Source organism: Leptinotarsa decemlineata, unplaced genomic scaffold, assembly GCF_025532065.1.
Source record: "Leptinotarsa decemlineata unplaced genomic scaffold, Ldec_3_MD MMD2_tig00000199_RagTag_RagTag, whole genome shotgun sequence".
In the NCBI taxonomy this organism is placed as follows: domain Eukaryota; kingdom Metazoa; phylum Arthropoda; class Insecta; order Coleoptera; family Chrysomelidae; genus Leptinotarsa; species Leptinotarsa decemlineata.
Window position 1 is genome coordinate 6550274 of NW_027412544.1, and position 23727 is coordinate 6574000.

At 35.4% G+C, this 23727-nt stretch overlaps 1 protein-coding gene across 2 annotated transcripts in view; it reads right to left on the reverse strand.

Annotated features, from left to right (window-relative positions):
* Window positions 1–23727, reverse strand: part of LOC111514949 (salivary peroxidase/catechol oxidase) — a 55904-nt gene that overhangs the window by 20211 nt on the left and 11966 nt on the right. The window contains exons 1-7 of one of the 2 annotated variants that reach the window (XM_074172858.1): window positions 19478–19770; window positions 19095–19354; window positions 14698–14789; window positions 14237–14507; window positions 8220–8417; window positions 7274–7473; window positions 2093–2289 (exon numbers count right to left, since the gene is read on the reverse strand). In XM_074172858.1, coding sequence (XP_074028959.1) covers window positions 2093–2289; window positions 7274–7473; window positions 8220–8417; window positions 14237–14507; window positions 14698–14789; window positions 19095–19102 — 966 coding nt within the window. In that variant the 5' untranslated portion in view covers window positions 19103–19354; window positions 19478–19770. Of the gene's footprint in view, window positions 1–2092; window positions 2290–7273; window positions 7474–8219; window positions 8418–14236; window positions 14508–14697; window positions 14790–19094; window positions 19355–19477; window positions 19771–23727 lie in introns of those variants that run through there. The other variant, XM_074172859.1, reaches the window with a different exon arrangement.

The window sequence follows — 23727 nt, forward strand, 5'->3', positions numbered from 1 at the left end:
ACAGTTCCGATGAAGTTCTGTCGAAGTTTGTGCTGTTATTTGCCGCGAAGAGAGATCTTCATTGTCATTGAGATGGACCATTGCACATTTGGCTATTCCGAATTTTAAACCGATAGCATGTGAGTACTCTTCCACCACCCTCAAGGACTGATTGAGATCCTTTTCTCCAGAGGCATGAAGTTTAAGATCATCCAAATGAAACAAATGGTTGACCTTGTACCTCCGGTTTCCGGAGGTGCCACAGTTATACCCCTATTCCTGGGCGCAAGGGATGATGGCAATAGTGAAATGCAGAAGATAAGGAGACTGATGGAAACGCCCTGAAAAACACCCCTTCTGAAAGTGACCTACTCTGTTTGGACTCTAGCCTGACCAGATGTTATGATGAAGCGAATCTGCCAGAATAGTATCAGCTGTTCAAGGCATTTCACTATTATGTCGGGTGCGACAGGGCATCTGCGCAAATGCAAGATGAGCTGATGCCTTGCGGTAATCGATCCAGGCTATACAGAGGTTACGCTTATACTTTATCGAGTCCTGCGTTACACATCTACCGATGAGCAGGTTCTCTTTACATCCATTTAAGCATGTTATCGGTCTGTAATTCTTAGGAATCAACAAATATTGGCTTCTGGGGATGAGAACGATTCGCTCCTCGACAAACCAATCCAGAATCAGCTTCTCTCCGTCCAGCCAAGAGTTGAAAATTCTGGCCAAATTGCAGTGGCCAATTGATAGTATTTCCACCAATAAGTGTTAAGCAAAGTTCTTGGAAACTGCAAGGGCTCTTCGAACGTCATCCGGGGTTATCGGGTTGCGCAGTTCATTGAGCTCAGGCTTTCGAAGCTCTCTGCTGAAAGCTTCGAACTGCGCTAGGGCTGGAGTGTCTAAGTAGAGTGGCTACGGGTATTTATAGATGTCCTTCCTAAAGGATTCCACCTGATCAGCGGTCGCCGGATTATCCACAACACGCGAAGGCTCTTGGAATAAGCGAGAAAGTTTCTCGCGGAACCTCATATTTTATGCGATACTTCTCGTTCGCCTCACTAGTGGCTTTTTATCAGCCACTAGCATTCGTATCCTATCAAGGCATTGCTGTTTGGTGGTCAGCAGCACGCGATTGGACGACGTTGTACACGGCAGTGTTAATTCCCTTCTGTTAGAACACTATGAACCTCCGCATCCAAACAAGTCAGTTATTATTATTATTATATTGGTTACGTTGTGGTGGATAAGAAGAGCTGAAATTATTGTAATTTTCTACTTTGAGCAGTTTTAAGCCAGCAAGTACGAAACTGTATGAAATTTTTGTTTACCAACAAAGTGAATGGATTATGGCATGCCAAGAAAATTGGAATGGTTTGATCGTTATTTCAAAAATTCTAGACATATGATTGATTCTCCGGCCTGATGATTTTAAGGATAGTAACTCCAAACATATATACTAACAATCAAACTGTGGATTGAGTGATCACTGGATCTGAAAGTCGTAAACCCTATAGATGCAGAGAACTTATGATTACAGCCTTCTTTCTTCAGTATAGTGCAATTATCTGCCAAATTATGACAATCTCGTGATCAAAACAAACAATCTAACAGAATTATATTGTCCATGTCTACTCAGATTTTTGTGTATAACTACATCAGATGTATCAGCTTGTGTCTGCCATAGGGTATGTGATGGGTTGGCTCATTTCTACAGCGAATTCGATATCCTTCAAGACACAGTGCAACGTCAATATCTCGTCAATACTGTGTGAGTTCCGAAGATCGTAATGTTGAAGCACTGATTAGAAATTGAAGGCAAGTACAATAATCATGTTTTGTGGCTCCACCTGGTATCAGGAATCTCCATGCATTCTGATGGATAGATTCCTTCTTACTGCATACCACAAAAGTAAATTAGTCTGAATGCCATTGAACATAGTAGCCTGTGAATATTTCCAGTTCGATGACAGAGTCCTAGTTACATCATTCGGTGTCAAACCAAAAGCAAGTTGATTTTTATTATTATAATCATTCATACTACACTCCCAACATTTTCATCAGAATCATACATATAATAAATATATTATTTGATCTGCGAACTCACCTGTTCGTTGGGTCCAAGAGTGCAATCCGATCGAATGGCAGGTAGAGATTTGACGTAACTCATGCATTGTATTCTATGTTCGGAATAGTAACCGTCTTCTTGTGGTATTGAAATAGGAAAGCAAAATGGATGAAGGTATCTCGGAGCTAAATTGAAACCATTTCTGTTGCAGCACTCAATGGAGTGGTTGGAATGAACTGAAAAACGAGATTACCTTTGACTGGACATACTGAAATATGAAATGAGAAAGGAAATTGCAGAAGCAAAACACAATCAATTTTATTTTCGAAGGTGACAAAAGTGAGGTATACATCGATGATTATACATCGGTTACCGGAGTTCCCTAAGGAGTTCATTCATTACCTCTACTATTTATCAGCTACATCAATGAAATATACAAATCTTTTCTTTTTTGAATGTTATGTGTGAAATTTTATTGAAACTATTCGTCAAGAATGTCAAAACTCCTCACTGATTAAAAATATATAATCCGAAATATTTATTTTATTTGGTCATATTCAGGTAATTATTTAAACCCCTGAATTGATGAATACTATAAGCTTGTTCCTAAACGATTCTTGTTTATTTTTCATCTTCAATATCAATGTTAATAACGACCAGAATGTCCACCATCTCCAATAGTTCAGAAGTTATATCAGACCCACTTTCATCAGATCGATCAGCTAGTGTAGTGAGATGATAACAGATTTAACAATTAAAGTTGGTAACGGTTGTTTCAAATTGAATACTCGATTGGGTACCTATTAAATCTTAACCTGTGAAATATAACCTCGCATTTTACAAATATTATTTCAAAATGAACGCGATGGAAGTGGCTAGAAATTAAATATTTGATAGTGCTAGTGACGTTGAGTTGGATGGCACTGAGGAATTTAGGAGGCCGCGGGTCATCGGGGAGAGAAAAGATAATTTTACTGAATTTGATGATTTGGATCAGAGAATTCAGGTTGTCAAAAAGATGTAGGTACCCTTCAAGTACTGGATTTTCAAACTTAGTTTGATTTTCCTTCTCTGGAAATAATCTCAACATACACCAAGCTCAATTGATCAAAATGAGTGTGATCCCATAATTTTAGAGAATTTGCTGTTAAGCTAACGGTCTCATGTATAATAACTGAAGATAAAATGAAATATTATAGGGCAATGTGTTGAAATAGTTTCAATCGTTCCTAGAAAATAAGCTACACGTTACTAAAATAATTGAGTCAGTATTAGATTGCACGAATTGAAAACTTGCGACATACATTTCAAAACCATGAAACCACCTATAAGTGTTGTCATTTGAAGGAGTGAGTTGTCATTTACGGGTGGTCAAAACCTTTGACTGAACTGTCTGTCAGGTTACCTTCCGTTAACTAACGGTTCGTCGGCTAACTAACAGCACTGATGTGGTAAAAGTGGGACTCAGTTTGTTTCTTGACAAATCAAGAGATCGTTATCGTGCAATATTAAAAAGTATTATGAAAAACGGAAGAATGTATTATTTCTGAAGTAAAACTTCTTGACGAGCGAACGGAAGTTAAGAGGGAGGTATAATTTAGTAAAGATAGAAGGAGAGATAATTACGTTTCGTATATTACTGCAGGAGCAGAGGGAGAAAATATCATATGTTGCCACTAAATTCAGCAGGAGATTTCAATGTTAATTTCGCGCCCGAAGTTGGACAACTTTTGGACTTTCTACAAGATAAAAATTAGAACTACGAATCAATAATAACCGAAATGAGCCTTCCACAAGACATGGAACAACAATCAATACAGTTTTCTTTAGATATCTTTATAATCTTCATTCGAAAACATATGCATCTTATTTCTCATATCATAAGTCTATTATCTCGATCTTACAATCAGCCAACAATGAAAATAATGAATAAAAAATCTATTAAAAAATGGCAATTTATCAATGGAAACCCATAATGAATTTAAATATTTGTAGAAAATTATATGAGACTTCTTCTCAAAGTTTTAATTACTTTCGTCATTAAGTCATCTGATTAAGTCATAATCAGATTTATTTTATAAATTTTCAACTCAATAAACGATTATTAAAATATTCATGAATGAAATGGTTTCTGTTATGAAATGCCAATCATACTCGAAAATGTATTCTTCAACTAATCATTTGAACAATTATAAAATGAAAAAAACAATTATGTGCAATATTTGTTTTGAGGAAACCTTTTTCAATCATTAATTTTTCATGACGACAAAATGGTAATTTTATATATACCAGACTTGTCTGTTTGCTTATGAATGACTCGTCAACAAATGACGTAAAAATTATACAAAGTGTTAGGTCAGTTACTGCCATTGTTAGTTGCAAAAACGGTAATGATATAAGATCGCTGAATGTTTTTTTTAATATCACTTTTTCAGTATTTGAACAAATTTCAACTTTCAGTCAAACCAACAAAAGTGTTTTTATAGTATGAGTCTTTTTCAAACAAATGCTTGACGTAATTCTTCAAATATAAATATAAAGTGGAGCTAGGACGTTTTTATATTGGTGCGCAAACGATCATTGTATGTATTGATGATTTCGATATCAAAATCTATATACAGGGTGTTCCTTAAACACATGCTAATATTTAAGGAGGTAATTCTTAGACCCATTTTAAGGAAAAAACGCCTATGGATGTATGTCCTAAACGCCTTAACTTTTGAGATACAGGGTGGCAAAGTTTTCAAAAATAATCAGTTTCTTAATAATAACTGAGATAATTTTGTAGACATCTTTGGCATATTTGGTACATATGTTCCATGCCTCAAGGCGCATTTTCTGATGTACAATTTTCTTAATTTTCTCTGCCAGTGGCGTACGTACGAGTTTTGAAATGTATATTTTTGGCGAAAAAAATACTACGCCACTGCTTTATCTTAAATTAAAAATTATTTTTAAAATCTCCATACATTTTTGAGCACATTCGATTTGTTGGATTTTCTTTGTCCGACGCATTGTTTTCGCTCAAAAAATTAAAAATCGCTTTACTTAAGGATAAATTCCTTAAAAATCTGATGCGGTATCGTGCATTGACTGAAAGCAAACTAAGAGATCAGATTTGTTGCAGAATAATTGAGGATCTAAAAGGTATTTGTTTGTTGTCAGATGCACTGTTCTCAATTAAAATTACGTCATAACGCAGCACCGCTTAATAATTTTTGAAAACATAAATTTAGTTATCCTGGAATAAATGACGTGTAGCAGAATTTATTTACTGCACCTCTTGGAAATATGGAGTTTGTCGATATGTGATTTCTTTTAAAGATTAAAAGCAGAAAAAACAGCGTACCCACCATATCAATAAAAAATGAATTCTCTGTATGTACAAACGTCAGTAGCTAATATTGATGTTGGTTTAAAGTAAGGTGTTGTTGTTAAAAACTGTCACAAACTGATTTTGAAGTGTTATTGAAGTTATTTTGGTAGTCCGCTGTTTTTCTGAATATCAGTAAATATGGTAAATTATACGAATGCGGAAATGGCGCAAATGCATTACGTATATGGCCTTGCCGATGGTAATGCAACAGAAGCCAGGCGCATTTATCAGGAAAGATATCCTAATCGTGCCTTACCAGATAGCCGAACCTTTTCAAATATTCATCGTCGACTTGGGGAAACTGGTACTTTCAAGAAAGGGACTCCGGAAGGTAGAACTCGTGTAGTAAGAACTCCTGAAATTGAGGAAGCGGTGCTGCAAGAAATTGAGGAACATCTTGAGACGAGTACGAGGAAGATCGCTAGAACTCTGGATATTTGTCATCAAATTGTTTGGCGTATTTTGGTTGATTTTTTGTTATACCTATACCATATTTCAAGAGTGCAGGCATTACTCCCCAGAGATTTTCCACAGCGTGTGAACTTCAGTCAGTGGTATCTACAAAGTATTGCACTAAATCCGCAGTTTGAGACACAAATTTTGTTCACAGACGAAGCAAATTTTTCTCGGAATGCTATTCAAAATTTCCATAACAATCATGTGTGGGCTGAAGAAAATCCCCATGCAATAACCGAAACCCATTTCCAACACCAATTTTCGGTTAATGTATGGGCAGGAATTATAGGTGATCATCTAATAGGCCCATTTTTTCTACCAGGACGCCTTGATGGTCGTTCTTATTTACACTTTCTCGAAGAAGACTTACCTGGGTTATTGGAAGATGTGGTACATGCACGATGGCGCCCCTGCTCATTTCAGTGTAATTGTCCGAAACTATTTGAATACAGTTTATCCTAATCGTTGGATAGGTCGCGGAGGACCTCAGCAATGGCTAGCAAGATCCCCCGATCTCAACAGTTTAGATTTTTTTTATGGGGTCACCTTAAAACTCTTGTGTAAACAACTCCTGTTAATACTTTAGAAGATTTAAGAGAGCGAATAGTTGCCTCGTGTGAAACTATACGAAATACGCCGGGAATATTTGAACGGGTGCGTAATTCCATGCGTAGAAGGGCGGAAGCATGCATACTAAGTGCAGGTGGCCACTTCCAACAATTTTTATAATCAGTTTTGGTATTATTACTAATTAACAAATTTGTGCTATTCGTTTAGACTTACTGTCACAAAATAAAATAAAACTCGTTTTTGTGAAAAATTTATTTTTTTGCAGATTATGTTTTCAAATATCATTAGGGAATTGGTAATGCGTTATGAAGCAATTTTCAGATTCTCATTCATTTTAGATTTGATCTAATTTCTTAATTTGCTTTCTGTCGATTTTTATTTTTTTGAGTGAAAATCATGCGTCAAACAAAGAAATTTCAGGAGATCAAATTTTCTCAAAAATAAATGAGGATTTTAAAAATGATTTTATTTTGAAAAGAAAGCATTGGCATAGTACTTTTTTCCCAAAAATATTCAATGCGAAACCCGTAGGGATGCCACTGTTTGAAAAAATACAAATTTTTGTACATCAGAAAATGCGCCTTGAGGCATGGAACATATGTACCAAATATGCCAAAGATGTCTGCAAAATTGTCTCAGTTATTATTAAAAAACTGATTATTTTTGAAAACTTTGCCACCCTGTATCTCAAAAGTTAAGGCGTTTAGGACATACGTCCATAGGAAGTTTTTTTCATAAAGTGGGTCTAAGAATTACCTCCTGAAATATTAGCATGTGTTTAAGGAACACCCTGTATGTTTGTGTCAAATGTCACTTACTCATAATTGATGATGCAAATCTGCTCAAATCATGTTCCAAAAATTGGGCCCAATGCAGCGTAGCCATTGTTATATGATAATTCGAATATTTGATAGTGTCAACATGTGAATTACTGAGTACTCTGGCATTTGGAAGAGGTCTCTTATCGTGAGCTCTACGTGGTATACGAATTCCATCAGAATAATCAGAAGGTAAAATTCTGGAAGTAATATAGTTAATTGAAATGCTGGAATAATGAACCACTGTAAAATAATTTTGGATTTCAAATTTTTTATCAATAAATAGTAAAGGGAAACTTCTGAAGGAAGGGAAAAAGTAATTGTTAAGTACAGTAATGAAAACTATTCTCAAATATATGTAGATCATGCACAGAAGTTTCTCCCAGAAACAAACTGGAAGGAAAAACAAATTGGAAACAACCTCTATTGAATACATGAACATTGAATTATACGAAAATCACTTTTTTCCGTTCAGTTGAAACAGAATAATAGGCAATGCTATGTAATAGCACTGTAATACAATTTCACTAACCTACATAAGAAACTTACAATCTGTAGGTTTACCAAAGATTGGAGAGAAAACGGTTATCCTCAACTCCTCAATCAGCATCTTTTTGGAAAGATTTTGAAAGATGAAGCAATATTTAACTCCTCATCAGGGAAAGACTTGAAGCACACGGTTAGTTGATATTATCCCAGTCATAAGAACACGGTTAGTTGGTATTATCCCAAAATATAGGTATGTAGTTAGGGATTTTTTTTTTAAGTTCTTGATACACACATCTTTGTGGAGAGTTTTTTTGATGTATTCAATAATTTTTTTGAGAAGTTTTCCACTTTCTTATTTTGATGGACAAGTAGAAAGTCAAAAAGAGCCAACAGGTTTTATTTCAAATCCTAATTTACTTTAAAAATATCCCTTTTTCCTTAATTAAGAACATATTACCTAATGAATCCAGTGAAAGCCTCTCCCAAACTTCCTTTGTTAAAGTGGTTGCATGACCCATCCAAAGATCGGTATGGATACTGATATTCTTCAGGAGAGCAAATTTTATTTGTGTGAGTACATAAAGAATGAAGGAAAGTCCCATTGAAACTCACATAATTTATTTGCGACATACACTTGTGGTGATTTGGGTAAAAACTGAAATAAAAATAACATTTATTAGTTGAGCGAATTTACACATTCTGAAGACGAATTTCCACCAAACGGACTCGCTTGCGACTAGTTTCGTTTTTAAAAACAGAAACAAAAAACTTGTTTTATTGTTATGTTGCGTTCATCGATTACCTAGCGATACACAAATAAGGAACTATTCTATTCACTTGCAAACACCATTGACTTTCTGCAAATCCCAGCGCAGAAATTTCCATATTTGGTGTCTTCAATGTCCGCAATATAGAATGACTCAAATTTTCAAATATCAACGACGAACAAGGTCGCGAAGCTGAGACTTTTGCAATAAGCAGCGGACTTAGGTAGATACTCAGATTATAAATGAGCCAACCAGGATTCCTGACCGTGATGGAGAATATGCTAGTCTTCTGGATCTATATCTTAAAACCAATCCAGAATTTTACACAGTCACCGTAAGGTATCCATTGGGATCTTCTGATCACAAACTCATTTCAGTGTTGAGTGAATTACTGATAAATGTTGGGGAACAATCTGAGCCGCGCAATGTTTGGCATTACAGATCAGATGGATGGGAGGATCTTCAAGACCATTTCCGAAATTTTCCGTGGCTAAATGTTTGTTTCAGCTCTGAAGATCCATCAAATTGCGCCTCTAATGTCACGGAAGTCATTCTATATCCATGGATGCATATATTCCTTTTTCTAGGAAACGATCTTCTAACAGCAAACCTTGGTTCAACAAAAAATTGCGAGCAAGTTGGCGCCTCCAAAAATCTCCTCTATCGGTATTGGCGCAAAAATCCCAGTGCTGAAAACCGAACTAGATTTGTTAATGCACGCAACAGCAAACTAAGAAAAAATGAAAGTGAAGAACTTCACAATCAGATAATTAGGGAAAAACCTTCTTGCCAATCCCAACGGGACTAGATCCTTCTGCTCGATAGCTGAAGCTGTCAATCAGAACTTTACAAAATCCACAATTCTACCACTACACAAGCGGATGGTCCAATTGCAACAACAGCCATAGAAAAAGCAAACCTACTAGCTGAACAATTTGCATCCCACTTCAAAGTCGATTTTCTGGGAAAGGTATCACCCACTATTCCTAAAATCCACAATGACGAAAATTATTTTTCGACAGCGGCTAGTCAGGCAAATTTCGAAGGAGACAGCTTTATATCAACAAGGCATCTAGTCCTGATGAACTGCCCGCAAATGAACTCGCACCAGAATTTTGCAGACTTTTCAATCTGTCTTACAAGAAAGGGGATTTTCCTTTTTGTTGGAAGATCGCACGCGTTCAGCCTGTTCCCAAATAGGGCAAGAAAACTCTTCCAAATAACTATAGACCAGTCGCTTTGCTATCAGTAATATCAAAAATTATGGAGAAAGCCGTGAACCACCATATTATCAATTATGTGGAAGGTGTCAACATCTTGAGCGATCATCAATATGGCTTTCGGAAACAAAGATCAACAGGCGACCTTCTGTCCTATGACACCCATATTTGGAATAACGCAATCGAGAATAATGAAGAGTCAAGAGCTGTTGCGCTTGATATTTTCTTTGACCGTGTGTGACATGACAGTTTGCTGGCCAAACTTTCACGGGAAATTTTCAAGTGACTTGACACATTTGATTCACCAAGAGCGATACATATCAGAAATACCCGACGGACTGTGGCTGCTCACCGTTTTGAGGTTCAACTCAGTACACCTCAAACTTCACTGTTTAAGAACTCTTTCATTTCATAAACTGCGTTTATGTGGAATAAACTTCCTGAGAACGTTTTTTCCAAATAGATTTGATCTCCATCGATTCAAATCCAACGGGAATCACTATTTTCGCACAGGCACTGCTCTACGAGCGCCTTAAGGATTTTCTCGTAGTGCTTGTGTTTTTTCCTTAAAAAAGTTTCGAAAACAAAACTCAAAACTCGAATACTACCAAACAGACAAAAATTAGTCTGAGTCGCGTGTTTTGTTGTGAAATTTTGTCTATCGTTTCCACCACAAGAACAGTTTTCATCAAGCCTTTTCTAGAGGGTGTTTTTATAATGGCCTGCGATTATTTCATAATCGAATATTTTGAGCGAAAGCAATACAAATTACGGATATGTTGCTTGTTGTTGTCGGCGACCGTTTTCACATAGTGAACTCTGTTTTACAGAAACAAAGACAAAACACCGACGCTTTTTGATCTTTTCCACTGCCGACGGGATATTTCGTTGTTCACAAAAACAGTCGCCTACAACGCAAAGTCTTCAAAATGTTTTTTATTTTGACAACTCAAATTTTTGTTTCGTCGAAATTGACACAGTTGTTGTTTTATTGTGGTTTTGTCCGTTTGGTGGAAATCCGCTTTTACATCACTTAAATGAAATTATGGTCTTAAAAGTTTTTTGTCACATATGAAAACCCTTATATAACTTTGAATAGATAAAATAATTCGGGAATGAAATTTATTCATATATAATGATATCCATCATTATTTCATCAATCAAAAGTGCATTACGTTCAAGAATGATAAATTAAACTTGACTTGGTCAGATAGGTAACTTAATGTGGGGGACGAATTTCCAGACCATAAGCCTCAATACTGGATAAAAAGAGTTTAGATTACCTCAAGCATAAAGAAAGATTATTGACTCAACTACTAAAAATGAAGAGAGTCAAACACTCTCTTCAGAAATCAACAAAGGGAGATACATTGAACGACCACTATGATCATAAAAATTAATTTTGAAGTATGTTGATTCGAAAATAACCCAAGGTGCATCTATTTTTGAAAAACCTTGACTTCTTTTGATAATAATGTTTTTGTTGAAATCAATGCAGCATATTATACTCAACGGCTTCACGATTTGAAAAAAAGGCGACAGTGATAGTTGTTCATAATTTTGTGAAATGATGTTTGAAGTAATTATATAAGGGTATAACCCCAACTTCCTTTTTCAGACACTTTTCTCAATAGGATTGTCAATCGACATAATTGTAGATACGAATCCAAGAATTTGCCATGAGGTTGATATTCAGTATTCTCAAATATTAAACGTTCGGACTGATATTTTGGGAGATCACATAAAGTAGAACATTTTTCTGATCAGGAATTTCATATGAGACACTCATCTACTTAGACTTGTTGGAGAATGATGTCAACCCAATGCTCATCAAAATTATTGAAAACGTCCAACGTTCCTACGAAGAAAAATCTATATTATAGCTCCTCATCTAGATGTTTCATCGGTACTGCACTTTCTGCTAGATGGAATGGAAGGATGAGTGCTTTCAAATGGACCACGAGATTAAACGATTCATCTCCCCTTGAGTTCTTTTTGTGGATATATCAGAAATTCTTAGAAGATTTACCGAACCGCAAACAAATTATTTGTGATACTGAAAGCAAAGTATCGGGAAAACTGAAATATACTTATTATTAACAGCAAAAGCTAAAGTTCACAATACGTTCAAATGATGCTATCACTTTATGTGACAGTGACTAAACAAGTAAACGTATACAAAATGAACGACGAGACTTAATGTTTTTAACACAAAGAACATCCGATTATCTTTACAATCTTTGGGAACACTTTGAACGTTTGCCGCAAAGAGGTAAATGGGACCTTCTTGATACGAATCAATAAAAAAAATTTAATTTTTCGGGAACTCTCAGCTAAAATTCAAAAACCCAGACGCCATTTCGAAGCACGTTTTATGCTTCCAAAAATTGTTTTATAACATACCATTTCTCATTTGAAGTTACAGTGATAAAATTAATGTGTCAATGCAGTGCATTTCTTCAATGTCCCCCTTTTATTTTTTGAATGGGTCAACTTAAAAATTGAAATTTGATATGGTGAAATTATTACAGGAATACTTTATTTTGGAGTGAAATTGACAGATGAAACTTTCAAGATGGCGACTGGGAGCCATCTAGGAAAAAAATAAATAAGAAGGGGAGTCTTGTGACACACCATTTTGAAACTCCTGACGAATACTTCACAACCCTAGAATATGAAGCCAATATCTTCACCTACTACAAAATGGCGGAACATTTAATAATTTCCTGAAGACAAACACATTATTATCGATATTTCTAGAAATATTCCTTTTTATCTGCCATATGGCAATTCCAACAACCCGATAAGGTTTGTTAAGTTATTTTTTGTTTATAAAAACGGCAAAAATGTCAGTACGACAATTAACATCATTTTTCAGTTAGAATATTCTCATTTACTTTTCGGTTTTACTAGAAGAATGGTACCACGTCAACAATCTCTAAAATGATCAATTCTTGTCCATTGGAAGAAAAAATTGAAGCGATTTTTATTTACGGTGCGACGCGCAACTTTCACGAGACCGAAAGGATTTTCAATGAACGTTTTCCGAATCGTCCTATCTGTAGAAAATATTTGAGGGAACTTGTATCCAAATTCACAACTACCGGTAGTGTACATAACAAAAAGCCCCCAGGTCATCCCTCCATTCCGGAAGAGCAGCAAGTGCAAATAATTGGTGAGATGGTAGTAAATCCTGAACAGTCTACTTATTCCGTCGCGAATGTTTGTGAAGTGTCTCCTTCTACTGTGTGGAGACTTTTGAAGAGGAATAGGTATCATCCATACAAAATAAAAATGTTATACCAATTAACTGAAGATGACCCTGATCGAAGAACAGAGTTCTGCGAAATTATGACGGAAACCATTGCTAGGCATCCTACCTATCTCCACAATTTTTGTTTTAGTGACAAATGTACATTTTTTTAAATGGCTATGTTCACAGACAAAATTGCCGTTATTGCAGTGACACCAACCCTCACGTTTTCCGAAAACACATACCCAATATCCAGAAAAAATTATCGTTTGGGCAGGAATATTGGGAAACCATGTTGTAGGAACTCTATTTATTGATTTAAATTCAACAGAGGAACTGTATTTCAATATGCTGGAAACTACTGTTAACCCTCTCATCACTGAAATCGTCGAAGCGAATCCTAACGAATTCGATATGGATATTGAATTCCAACAAGATGGAGCACCACCACATTACTCCAGACAAGTAAGAAACTATTTGGAAACTACTTTTCCCGGTCGTTGGATTGGCCGTCGAGGTCCTATAAAATGGCCAGCCCGCTCGCTAGATTTGACACCTTTGGACTTTTTTCATAGGGCTATTTGAAGCAAAAAATGTACGAAACTGAACTTGCTCCAATATTGGATATACGGTAGAGAATAATGAATATTTGTAGAGATATTGACGTTACTGTGTTCTAAAATGTTCGGACTGAAATATCGGAAAGGCTGTTCATATGTCAAGAAGTTTTCGAGCATCTTCTGAACTGACCACAAGCTTATTACTTCATATTATATAGTTGAATGTCAATGTATTCAGGCAATTATTAAAAGTTCAGTCATTTTGTAGTAATTGAATATATTGACATTATATTCTAGAGTTGTGAAGCATTTGTCAGGAGCTTCAAAAAGGTGTGTCACAAGACCCCGCTTTCCATTAATTTTTTGCCCCAGATGGCGCCCAGTCGCCATCTTGAAAGTTTCATCTGTCGATTTCACTTCAAAATAAAGTATTCATGCATTAATTTCATCATCCCAAATTTCAATTTTTTGAGTTGACCCGTTCAAAAAATAAAAGGGGGAGAACTTTAAATGCACTGTATGTCCCCTCAAAATTTCACAAGTTCGAAGATTACTTTTTACTTTCACATACAAAGCCGTGAACCTTGCCAGACTATTTTCGATTTATTGCATTGAAGTGGAATGCCTAATGCCTACATAAACAAGTAAATGCTATTGAATTCAATGTGACTCACTCTGCGCAAAGTTTGCCACTCAGTTGCGTTGTGGCTTTTGAAGCTATAAGTGCTTTTCTACCCCTTTCTACTGCTTCTTCGTCTGGTCGATACAAAATAGATATTCCGTGATTAGGTGATCCTTTCTCCATATCCACTTTCCACTGAATATTATTTTCGAGTCTTTGCACATGATGTGTTACTTTGTAAGCGAAATCAATCGAACTATTGATATCATCAGCGGTAATGGACAAGTTCTTAAGGACCTCTTCGTGGAGAGATATACGAAAATCTGAAAATGGATACATAAAAATAAAAAAATCGATTTACAAATATTTGAAGTAGTAAACATAAACTACAAAAGGTTTTCCGGAATAGATTCATTTGATTTTCGTTATGAAAAGTTGAAATATTAACTAGGATAATTATTTTAATATCAATGGGTAATCTAGCTATTATAAAATACTAAAAAACTTCCCCACCTTTATCAGATCCTGCCAAGTATACAATATTGATTTGAAATAATAAAACCAAAATACGGAACTGAATTTTGTTAAGCTTCATTTTCTTGAATCTGAAAATCAAACGTGAAATACATTATTCAAAGTAACACATAGTAACATTCATTTTATAAATGAATGAATGAACAATTTTCATAAACTGATATTATATTTATTTTAAATAATTGTTAATTACAATTTAACACATAGGTTCCGTAACAACACAATGAAAATGACAAATCCTAACACTTATCAGAAGGATAAATGAGGAAACTCACTCACTAATTAAAAAAAAATACAATATTGATAACCGTAAATGTATTCTCCGAAGTAATGTTACACATGTTAAATGAGGAAAAATAAATGATTACAACTACATGAGTAAAATAAATTGGGACAATGTAAGAAAATAGCAATTTACGTAACAAGTCCAGGAATCTGTTTTTTTAGGCGAGTCCTGGACGTCTGCGAGTCCAGGACGTATTACGTACACTATTTTGTCGGCAACCGTTTAGAATGACAAATCAATAAGACACATTCTCATTTGTATTAAATACTGAAATTCGAACAGAAGACTAACAGAAATATTCTAACTCTTATTTATATTAATATTTATATGGATTCGAGCACCTGATAAATTTGATGTTCCAAAGTGGCGTTTTTCCAAACAGTTTGAAAGACGCGGTCATTACTCCTATATTCAAAGCCGGAGACACACATTTTGTTAATAATTACCGACCAATATCTGTCATTAGTAATATTGCAAAATTGTATGAGAAAAGTATAGCCAGTAGGTTACAAAATCATGTCGATCACCACCAACTAATCTCTCCCAAACAATTCGGATTCAAGGCAGGAAGTTCCACTGAAGAGGCACTGCATTACTTCACAAATGAAATCTACAGGACCTCAATAAAAATAAAAAAGTGTTGGGCATTTTTTTAGACTCAGCTAAAGCTTTCGACAGCATTTCACATGATAAACTTTGAAAAAACTTGAAAAATACGGGATTAGAGACTTACCGTTATCATTATTTAGAAGTTATTTATCGAAGAGAAAATCTGTTGTTGAAATAAAAAATAAGTTTAGTGAATCTTCGGAAATCAAATATGGTGTTCCTCAGGGAACAGTCCTTGGACCTAAGTTATTTCTTCTCTATATCAATGAAATGTTGAATATGGAAGTAGGTGGAGATATCTCATATGCGGACGATACGTTTCCCCTGTTCCATGGAACAAATCGGCAAGAAGTCACGAAAAACGCAGAAAAAGGTTTATATCAAATCAAATGTTGGATGGACTGTAATCTCTCTTGAGCTCAAATGAGACAAGACTGAATTCATAACTTTCATAAACAGCCCAAAAGTTAAACCAAACCTGAAATCAATTAAATTTCATGAGAGATGTGATCTGACCAATTGCGATTGTGAGAAGAAAATTCGAAACACTTCAGAAATCAAATATCTGGGAGTTATCATCAGTGAAATGCTCAGATGGGATAATCATTCAGTCTATTTGAATAGCAAACTCAAAAAACTGGTATTTGCATTTTATAAACTCAGGGATATTCTTCCACTTCTTCTTGAAAGTAGCCTATGGAATAATAGTATGGGGACCTGCGTATACTAATCAGATAAATTGTTAGAAATGGATTTTGAAAGTAATACTAAGGAATAGGCGTAGATTTTCCAGCGAACAGCTCTTCATAGAAAGTAAAATGCTCGATTTAAAACATCATCATATTGCGAAATCATGTACAAAAATAGAACGCAACACCAAGAGATTTCCCACAATCACAGTACAAAGGCACAAGATAAAAATGTCTGAAACATTTAAATATTCCCCGTCCTAATTCTACCCTTTATAAGAAATCGATAGCATTCAATGGCCCTAAAATTTACAATTACATCCCAGAGTCTATAAAAAATATTCATAGTTATAAACAGTTCTGCAAAAAGCTGATGTGTTCTTCATTCTCATGAACTCTAGAGCTCTTGAAGTACTCATACAATGAATGCCAATATACAATTCTCTCAGTTCCTCAATCTATGATAAACTTTTACATCGCTCAACCGATCGTGATGAAACTTGACATGTATAAGTAATTTTTCATAGAGAAGGTTTTTAGGCTATCATTTTTTCTGTAACTCGCCACTAGATGGCGCTGTAGAACATTTTTTGAAAGCACTGTTCTATAACGCTGCGCACGCTTAAGTTCGTTGATTCTGATTCTGTCAAAACATTGGAACAGCAGCGATACGGCAAAATAGTACTAATCAGAACTATAATTTCATAATTATACACGGCGAAGCCGCGGACAACTAGTTTCTTATAATATTAGTTTAGTCTCTTAGCTCCTGATAATTTTAGATTATTTTCTTTATTATTATATTATTTAGGCTTATAATATATCACATATCAAATGTTCAAACACTAAATAATTAGTACTATTTAGGCACAAGACGATCTCATTATGAGATCAGGTGCACTCAATTTGTAAAAAAAACTGTAATTTAATGAAATTGTATTATTATTATTATCATTATTATTATTATTATATTTTGTATGATGATTAATTGCTGATATTGAAGGGATTCAATTTTTTCATAATGCTTGGTATATTTGAATGCCTTTTGTTGAAGTCAGAACAAGAAGGTAAAGTTTCTCTTTCACAATGATTGTTTTCATCTGATAATCTTTGAATGGTCTTGACAAACTTAATTTGTAAGTGAATTGTCTACATAGATATCCTTCAGCGACATTGGCAGACTTCCAGCTACCGTTTCTCTTCAAACTTGTGATGTTTCCACCATTTTCAGCAAATAGCGTGACTGAAATTAAAAAATTCTATTGCCTGAATTCTGCATTTCTCAATCCGAGATTACCAGAACTGCGGATACTAGGCTGAATCAAAGATTTTTCTTTTTTGTAATTCACAAATAATCTGTTAGGTGGAGTATGGGATGGCCGTAAACATAATAGATTTTTTGCCCAATTACAACAAAACTTCTCTCAAAATGTGTTTTGGAACCTGGTATTTTCACAAGCCATGACATTGCTTGTGAAAATACCAGGTTGTTACCATTGTTGTTACTTTTTCTGTCTACGCACACCGGATAACCCAATAATTCTTGCTACCTAAGTTAGGTTAGGTTGGGTCAAAAGTGAGTGGGTATATTCGAACCTCCACCGCAACCCGCAAGGGTCTATGGAGGCTCACATCCATTCAAACTAGACCAAATAAACCCAGCTTCTTAACGAAGCTGATTAGTTTATAGGGTGAGTGATCTTTCAGGTCAGACGGTAAGAGTGTGGCTCTGCCAAACTCTGAAAACCTGATTCGTTCCGCAGCGGGGCAGGCATAAAGTAAATGCTCTGCAGTTTCTACACACACTGTCTTCCGGCAGTTCGAGTCTCTGCATATGATGGTTCAGACGACAGTGACTTATGAGGAGGCCTGTTAGACATCGTAATTCATCCCTACTGTAGTCCAACAACTGTTTTGTTTCAAGCTCTGAAGGGTGTAAGAATGCCATGGAGTGAACCGATCCTGGGAGATTTTGCCAGAACTCCTTAAATCTTCTTGCCATCCATGTGTTCAATGTTTGTTTAGCGAAACCTAAAGCGATGCCAATAACAGGTTCTGGTCCGATGAAGCTGTTTGCAGCACCCCCCTTTGCAAGTGAGTCATCAGCCTCCTTGCCTTCCAGGCCAGTATGGCCAAGAATCCACACCAGAGACAATATGTTTAGTCTTCCTATTTAGGAGAGTCGTTTTTGGCAATTTGCTACCAATTTAGACGTTGCTCGGTAGGAGCCAAGAGCTTCCAACTTCGCTTGGCTATCCGACAATATTTTTATTGATTTGTGTATGAGGTTGGATTCCACCAATCTCTCCGCACCCGCACACAATTCAATAACAGATTTCCGCTTGAAATATAGTCGCATAGGTCCCTAGGCAGGTTGATATCTCTATACTGGGTCTGCAACTGAAAACACCTGCACCAGAGCCTGAAGCCATTTTTGATTCATCTTTGAACCAACAACTATCTGCTCTTGATATCTCCTCCTCCCGAAGGATCCAGTCCTTTCTACTCGGAAAAAGTACTGTATAAGGCAGTTCGTAGTTGACAGTTGGAGGTAAAATGGCAAATGTCATTTCCAGAATGCTGTGACTTCCAGTGTTAATCAGCAGTGTAGTGTAATCTGCATTAGATTGATTTGTGCAATTGGCGATGTGCACAAGTCTATATGGAATCCATCTAGCCTCTTTCTCCAGAAAAATGTGGAGAGGAGGTAGATCTAGAAGGATCTCCATAAGAAAGCAAATTAAGTTGATATACTTTTATATCTTACAATCGTGATATTTTATTAAAATTACCTTAGCATTAGATATCTTTCATTATTTGCTTCCTTAATGAGTTTGTTGATCTGCTCGCTGTTGAAGACTTCTGATTTCTTTCCTCTATAACCTCTATAACATTCCTCATTTTAAGAAATGCGATAATCTTCGAGAAAATGGATATGTATACATTTTTCTTCACTAAAATGGTATTTTTCAACATAGAGTATATATGCTTCCCAAGAAAGAGGATTTGACAGTTTCAGATTTTTTCGCCAAATAAGCCTAAATCACATTCTCTGGAAAAGTTTTGCATTATTTCATATCCAATCATTTCGACAATTTTTATTTTTAAGTCAATAATTGTGCTCAAACAGTAGCTGCTACATTGGAAATTTCGTAAGGCACATTTTCAAACTCACTAGCGCTGCTGCTTTCTATGGTTTATTGCAATAATTGCAAAAAAAACATGCAAACTTTGAAAAATCAAAATGTCAACTAATTTCATGTCAAGTAGCTGTCAGTCGTTATTCCGGTGCAATGGTAATAATCAACTGCATTTATCAAAACCATACCTACCAAGATTTTCATATTTACAATGACATCAACGACGTGATTCTTCCCGGACTAGGCCGGAAAAATGTTACTTCCTTCAAGAAAAATTATCCGGGAAGTGCGTACTTCACGAACGGTTGCCGAAAAAATTTAACGAAACTATTATTTCATTTTGAAAACTTTCATCAACCTAATTTTATGAACACTAGATGAAATAGACATGTACCGAGTGCTCTGGGCAAAGAATTTCAATAAATCGTAAAGTTTGACAAAGCAACATTTTATTAGAGGACCCATTTTAGTAGTTTTTTATAATCAGTCGATGACTTTCGATGCAGGATGTTCATAACGATTTTGAAAATGGAATGGAGAATATTTCCAAAAATATTTATGTCATCATTAAAACTAATGAGAGTTAAGGCTGTTTACTCCAGAAATTTTGATTAGAAATATTCATTATTTTTATATGTTCTGATGCTGATTCGTAGTGAAGTAAGATTCTTAGTTCGGCTAAAATGGTGTTGAAAAACAATCATACGTTGAAGAAATGTTGGAAGCAGTATTACCATTTCATTACAATTTTGTATCATTCAGGGAACTTAAATTTTGCAAACTAAGATTATTCGAACTTTATACAGAACGTGGTAAAGTTTTATCAAGAAAATATTACACATTTGAACTGCGATATATGCAGAAAACAGAAACCGTCTCCATATATCATCGCTATAAATTTGTTTTTAAAATGTGGAGCATTGCCGATTATGGCCGTCAATTAATTATCATTTTGACATTGCATGATTATCACCGATTAATAGCGAAGGTATCCTAAATGATGTCAATAATTCCAGGCGGTAATTTTTTTTCATATATTATGGAAAAAAGTTCAAATAAACGTGTGTCCTAATTTGCTTCGTTTCCGAGTAGCAGGGTGTCAAAGTATTACTGAAAATATTGTTCTTTTATTATTAACTCTAAAGGTTTTTAGCCAATTTCACTGAAACTTGATGTGTTTGTTATCAGTTACAAGGGGCTTCTTTTCATGAAATTAGATAACATATAATAATTCTAGTGGCGTCACAGAGGGTTACCTGATTGATATTTATGATAAAAACCTCCAAGTTTGATATTTTTATCAGATTGAACAACTATTAAATAAAATTTGTTTAAAGACAAGATTTTTTACAACAGCACTAAATTCAAAAAATAATTTCTTCAATTGTTTGATCTAGGTTATTCTGCAACATATTTAAAATCTTTCTGCGCAGGATTACCTATTTTGTATCCGCAAAAAGCATCTTACCCATAGAATAATCTAGATCAAACATTGGCAAAAATTATTTTGTCATTTTCAGTGCATTTGTATAAAAGCTCTTTTGGAATATATTTTTATATTTTTAAACATTTTCCAATAGAAGTGAAAATTGAATATGTGTTGAAACGAGGGATACCAATTATTTACTTTTGATTCAATTACCTGTCAAACCAAGCGAGGTTGAAATAACTCATGACATTACTGGAATGTTCATGCAGTTGCAGTTTCGTAAGAATATATCATCTTTCCCACCAACCGGTTTCCTGAAGTCTTTGAAGTCCACTAGATACTCATAAAAACAAGAGGAATGTTCCTAATTCTTGAGGTTCTTGTTAAATATTCTTCGTGAGCAAAAAAAAAGCAGAATCAATACTCCTGACCGCTCTGGATTGAATGATTCCGTACAGTCTATCTCGTGTTGTGTTTGTAAATCTTTTGCTGGAAAAATCCTCATTTGTCTACTTTCTAGGTCAGTCGGTAGCCAAGCGGTTCGGCGTGGGGTTCACTCACTCGAATTGACTGCCGTGTTGGTCGGTGGTTCAAGCCCTAGTCTGAACGATCGATCTTCACTTGCTACCGTCCAACCCGTATTAGGAATCACACGTTAAAAGGTAATACCTCGTTAATCCTTAGCTCCCACAAGTTTCGACTTCTGAGGGTTGTCGTTCGTAGGGGTGCGATAGCTGGTTAACGGAAAAACAGATTTTAAACAGATTTTTTTAGTAAATGTTCAAGAGGTAGCAAAAACGTATGTGATTTTCTGGAACTTCAACTAGCGTTTCCTAATATGATTGATAACCAGTCCGTGCAAAGCTTATTGTTAGATAGATCATCTGAAAATGGAACTTTTAATCAGTGATGATCGACTGTATTGCCTAACATGCGCCAAACTAATTGACTATTATAAGAAAACAAGTATAGCTGAGGCACCAGTCAATCTAATAATAACACTGATGATCTTCTAACATGACTCTCCTCTGATGGAAGCACCAAACTCTTACGAAGGTTCGAAATAGATGAACACTTCAATCAAGCAGACCACTAATATAATCTTCATACAGTCATTGTTTACTGTGGTTCTCGCGTTGAATCTGGTCATTATTACGCATTGGTCAAATATGAAACGGACTGGTTTAAGTTTGACGATAGTGGTGTCACTAAGTATTCTGGCGATGTCTTGAATTTATTGGAGTCTCTGGAGACACCCTACATTTTGTTTGAAGAAAAATCTTCAGATGATGTGGTGCTGCAACTTTTTACGGGTTTTCCTGCAGCTGAAAAAGCAAATGCGTCACTGTAATCAATGTCGCGCCGGTGCCCCGGAGCGCCAATTAATTTTTGTTGTTGTTTCATAATTTCATGATTTGTATTACAAACTCAAAATATTAATAATAAATGACATTATTTTTGTAAAGTGAAAAATAATTTAACCATGACACTGCTTGTACGACATTCTTGATTTTTTCAAGATTCTTCTTTCATTTTTTCGTAGAATTTATATGTAATACCATCGATAAAAGAATGCTGATTGTTAACCACAGTAGGTGCAAGTCACTAGTAGGTTACAAGTATAATAGTATCATCAAACTGTTTCATCATGCAAACAAGATTGAATTAGTACATACTATGAAGTAAATGTGGATAATTATGAATTACCTGAAATGCATCTCGTTTATGGACTAGCAAATGGAAATGCTGCTGAAGCCCGTCGACTCTATCGAGAAAAATATCCTAACAGAGATAATCCAGCAGAAAGAACTTTCAACAGATTACAAGTTAGACTGCGCATAACCGCGTAACCGGATCTCCAGATATGCCCAAATAATTTTGGGGCCAATCACGAGGCAATTCTATATTATTTCTGATTCAGAATAAAAAACTGTATATAAATTTTGGTTTTTCAAAAAAAAATCCAAAAAAGTTTTACAGGCTGTACTATATATAGGACAATGGGCAGAAGTTATACTACAAATGTTTAGGACAATAAAAATTTATTTAGTATGGTAGGCTACAAAACATTTAACATGCAAACCAATGTCACACTTTCGACACCTAGTGGTAGTTTTTTGGTGGCAAGAACCACATCGTGTTTGTTTTTCTTGGGGTATAACCAAATGGTCCATTCGATCAAAGCGCAACTCCAAACACATATTTTTTGAACAATGTCCTCTCTGGTAGGTGGATTCCTTTTTATTTTGGGTGAGTAGGGTATTGGCAATACTCCTTCTGAAGAACAGCTGATCCATAACTCCTCCAGAGTTTTTGTGTAATTGCCACGCATTGTGTACTGCCATGTTTACGCAATGGGTTACTAAAGGAAAGTACCATTTTTTGCCTCTCACAAATGTCCGATATAAACTTATGTTTTGATCAGAACGATCAACTCCGACCATACTTTTATTATACATTTGGACGACATGAGGTTGATCAACTTGAATAAACTTTTTTTCTTTTTGGGAGTATCGTCTAGCGGTGTGTAAAGGGTTCACTCCAACCGCATTGGAAGCAAATGTAACAATGTTATTGTCATTCCACTTGACAAATACTATATTTTGATCAGTAATTTTATTGTAATTATAAGTTCCTCGTGGAGTTTTTTTAGCACTTTGGAGCTACCCAAAGTACTACTTGGAATACGATTTTCACGTATTGTTCCACTACCATATAGTTTCTTCAAAGTAAGATGCTCTACCAAAGGTATAAACGTGAAAAAATTATCGAAAAATAGATGAAATTTCAAATCTTTCCATTTTGATTGTATAGTATCAGCATATTCGAGTACCACTGAAGTTCCAACACCCAACT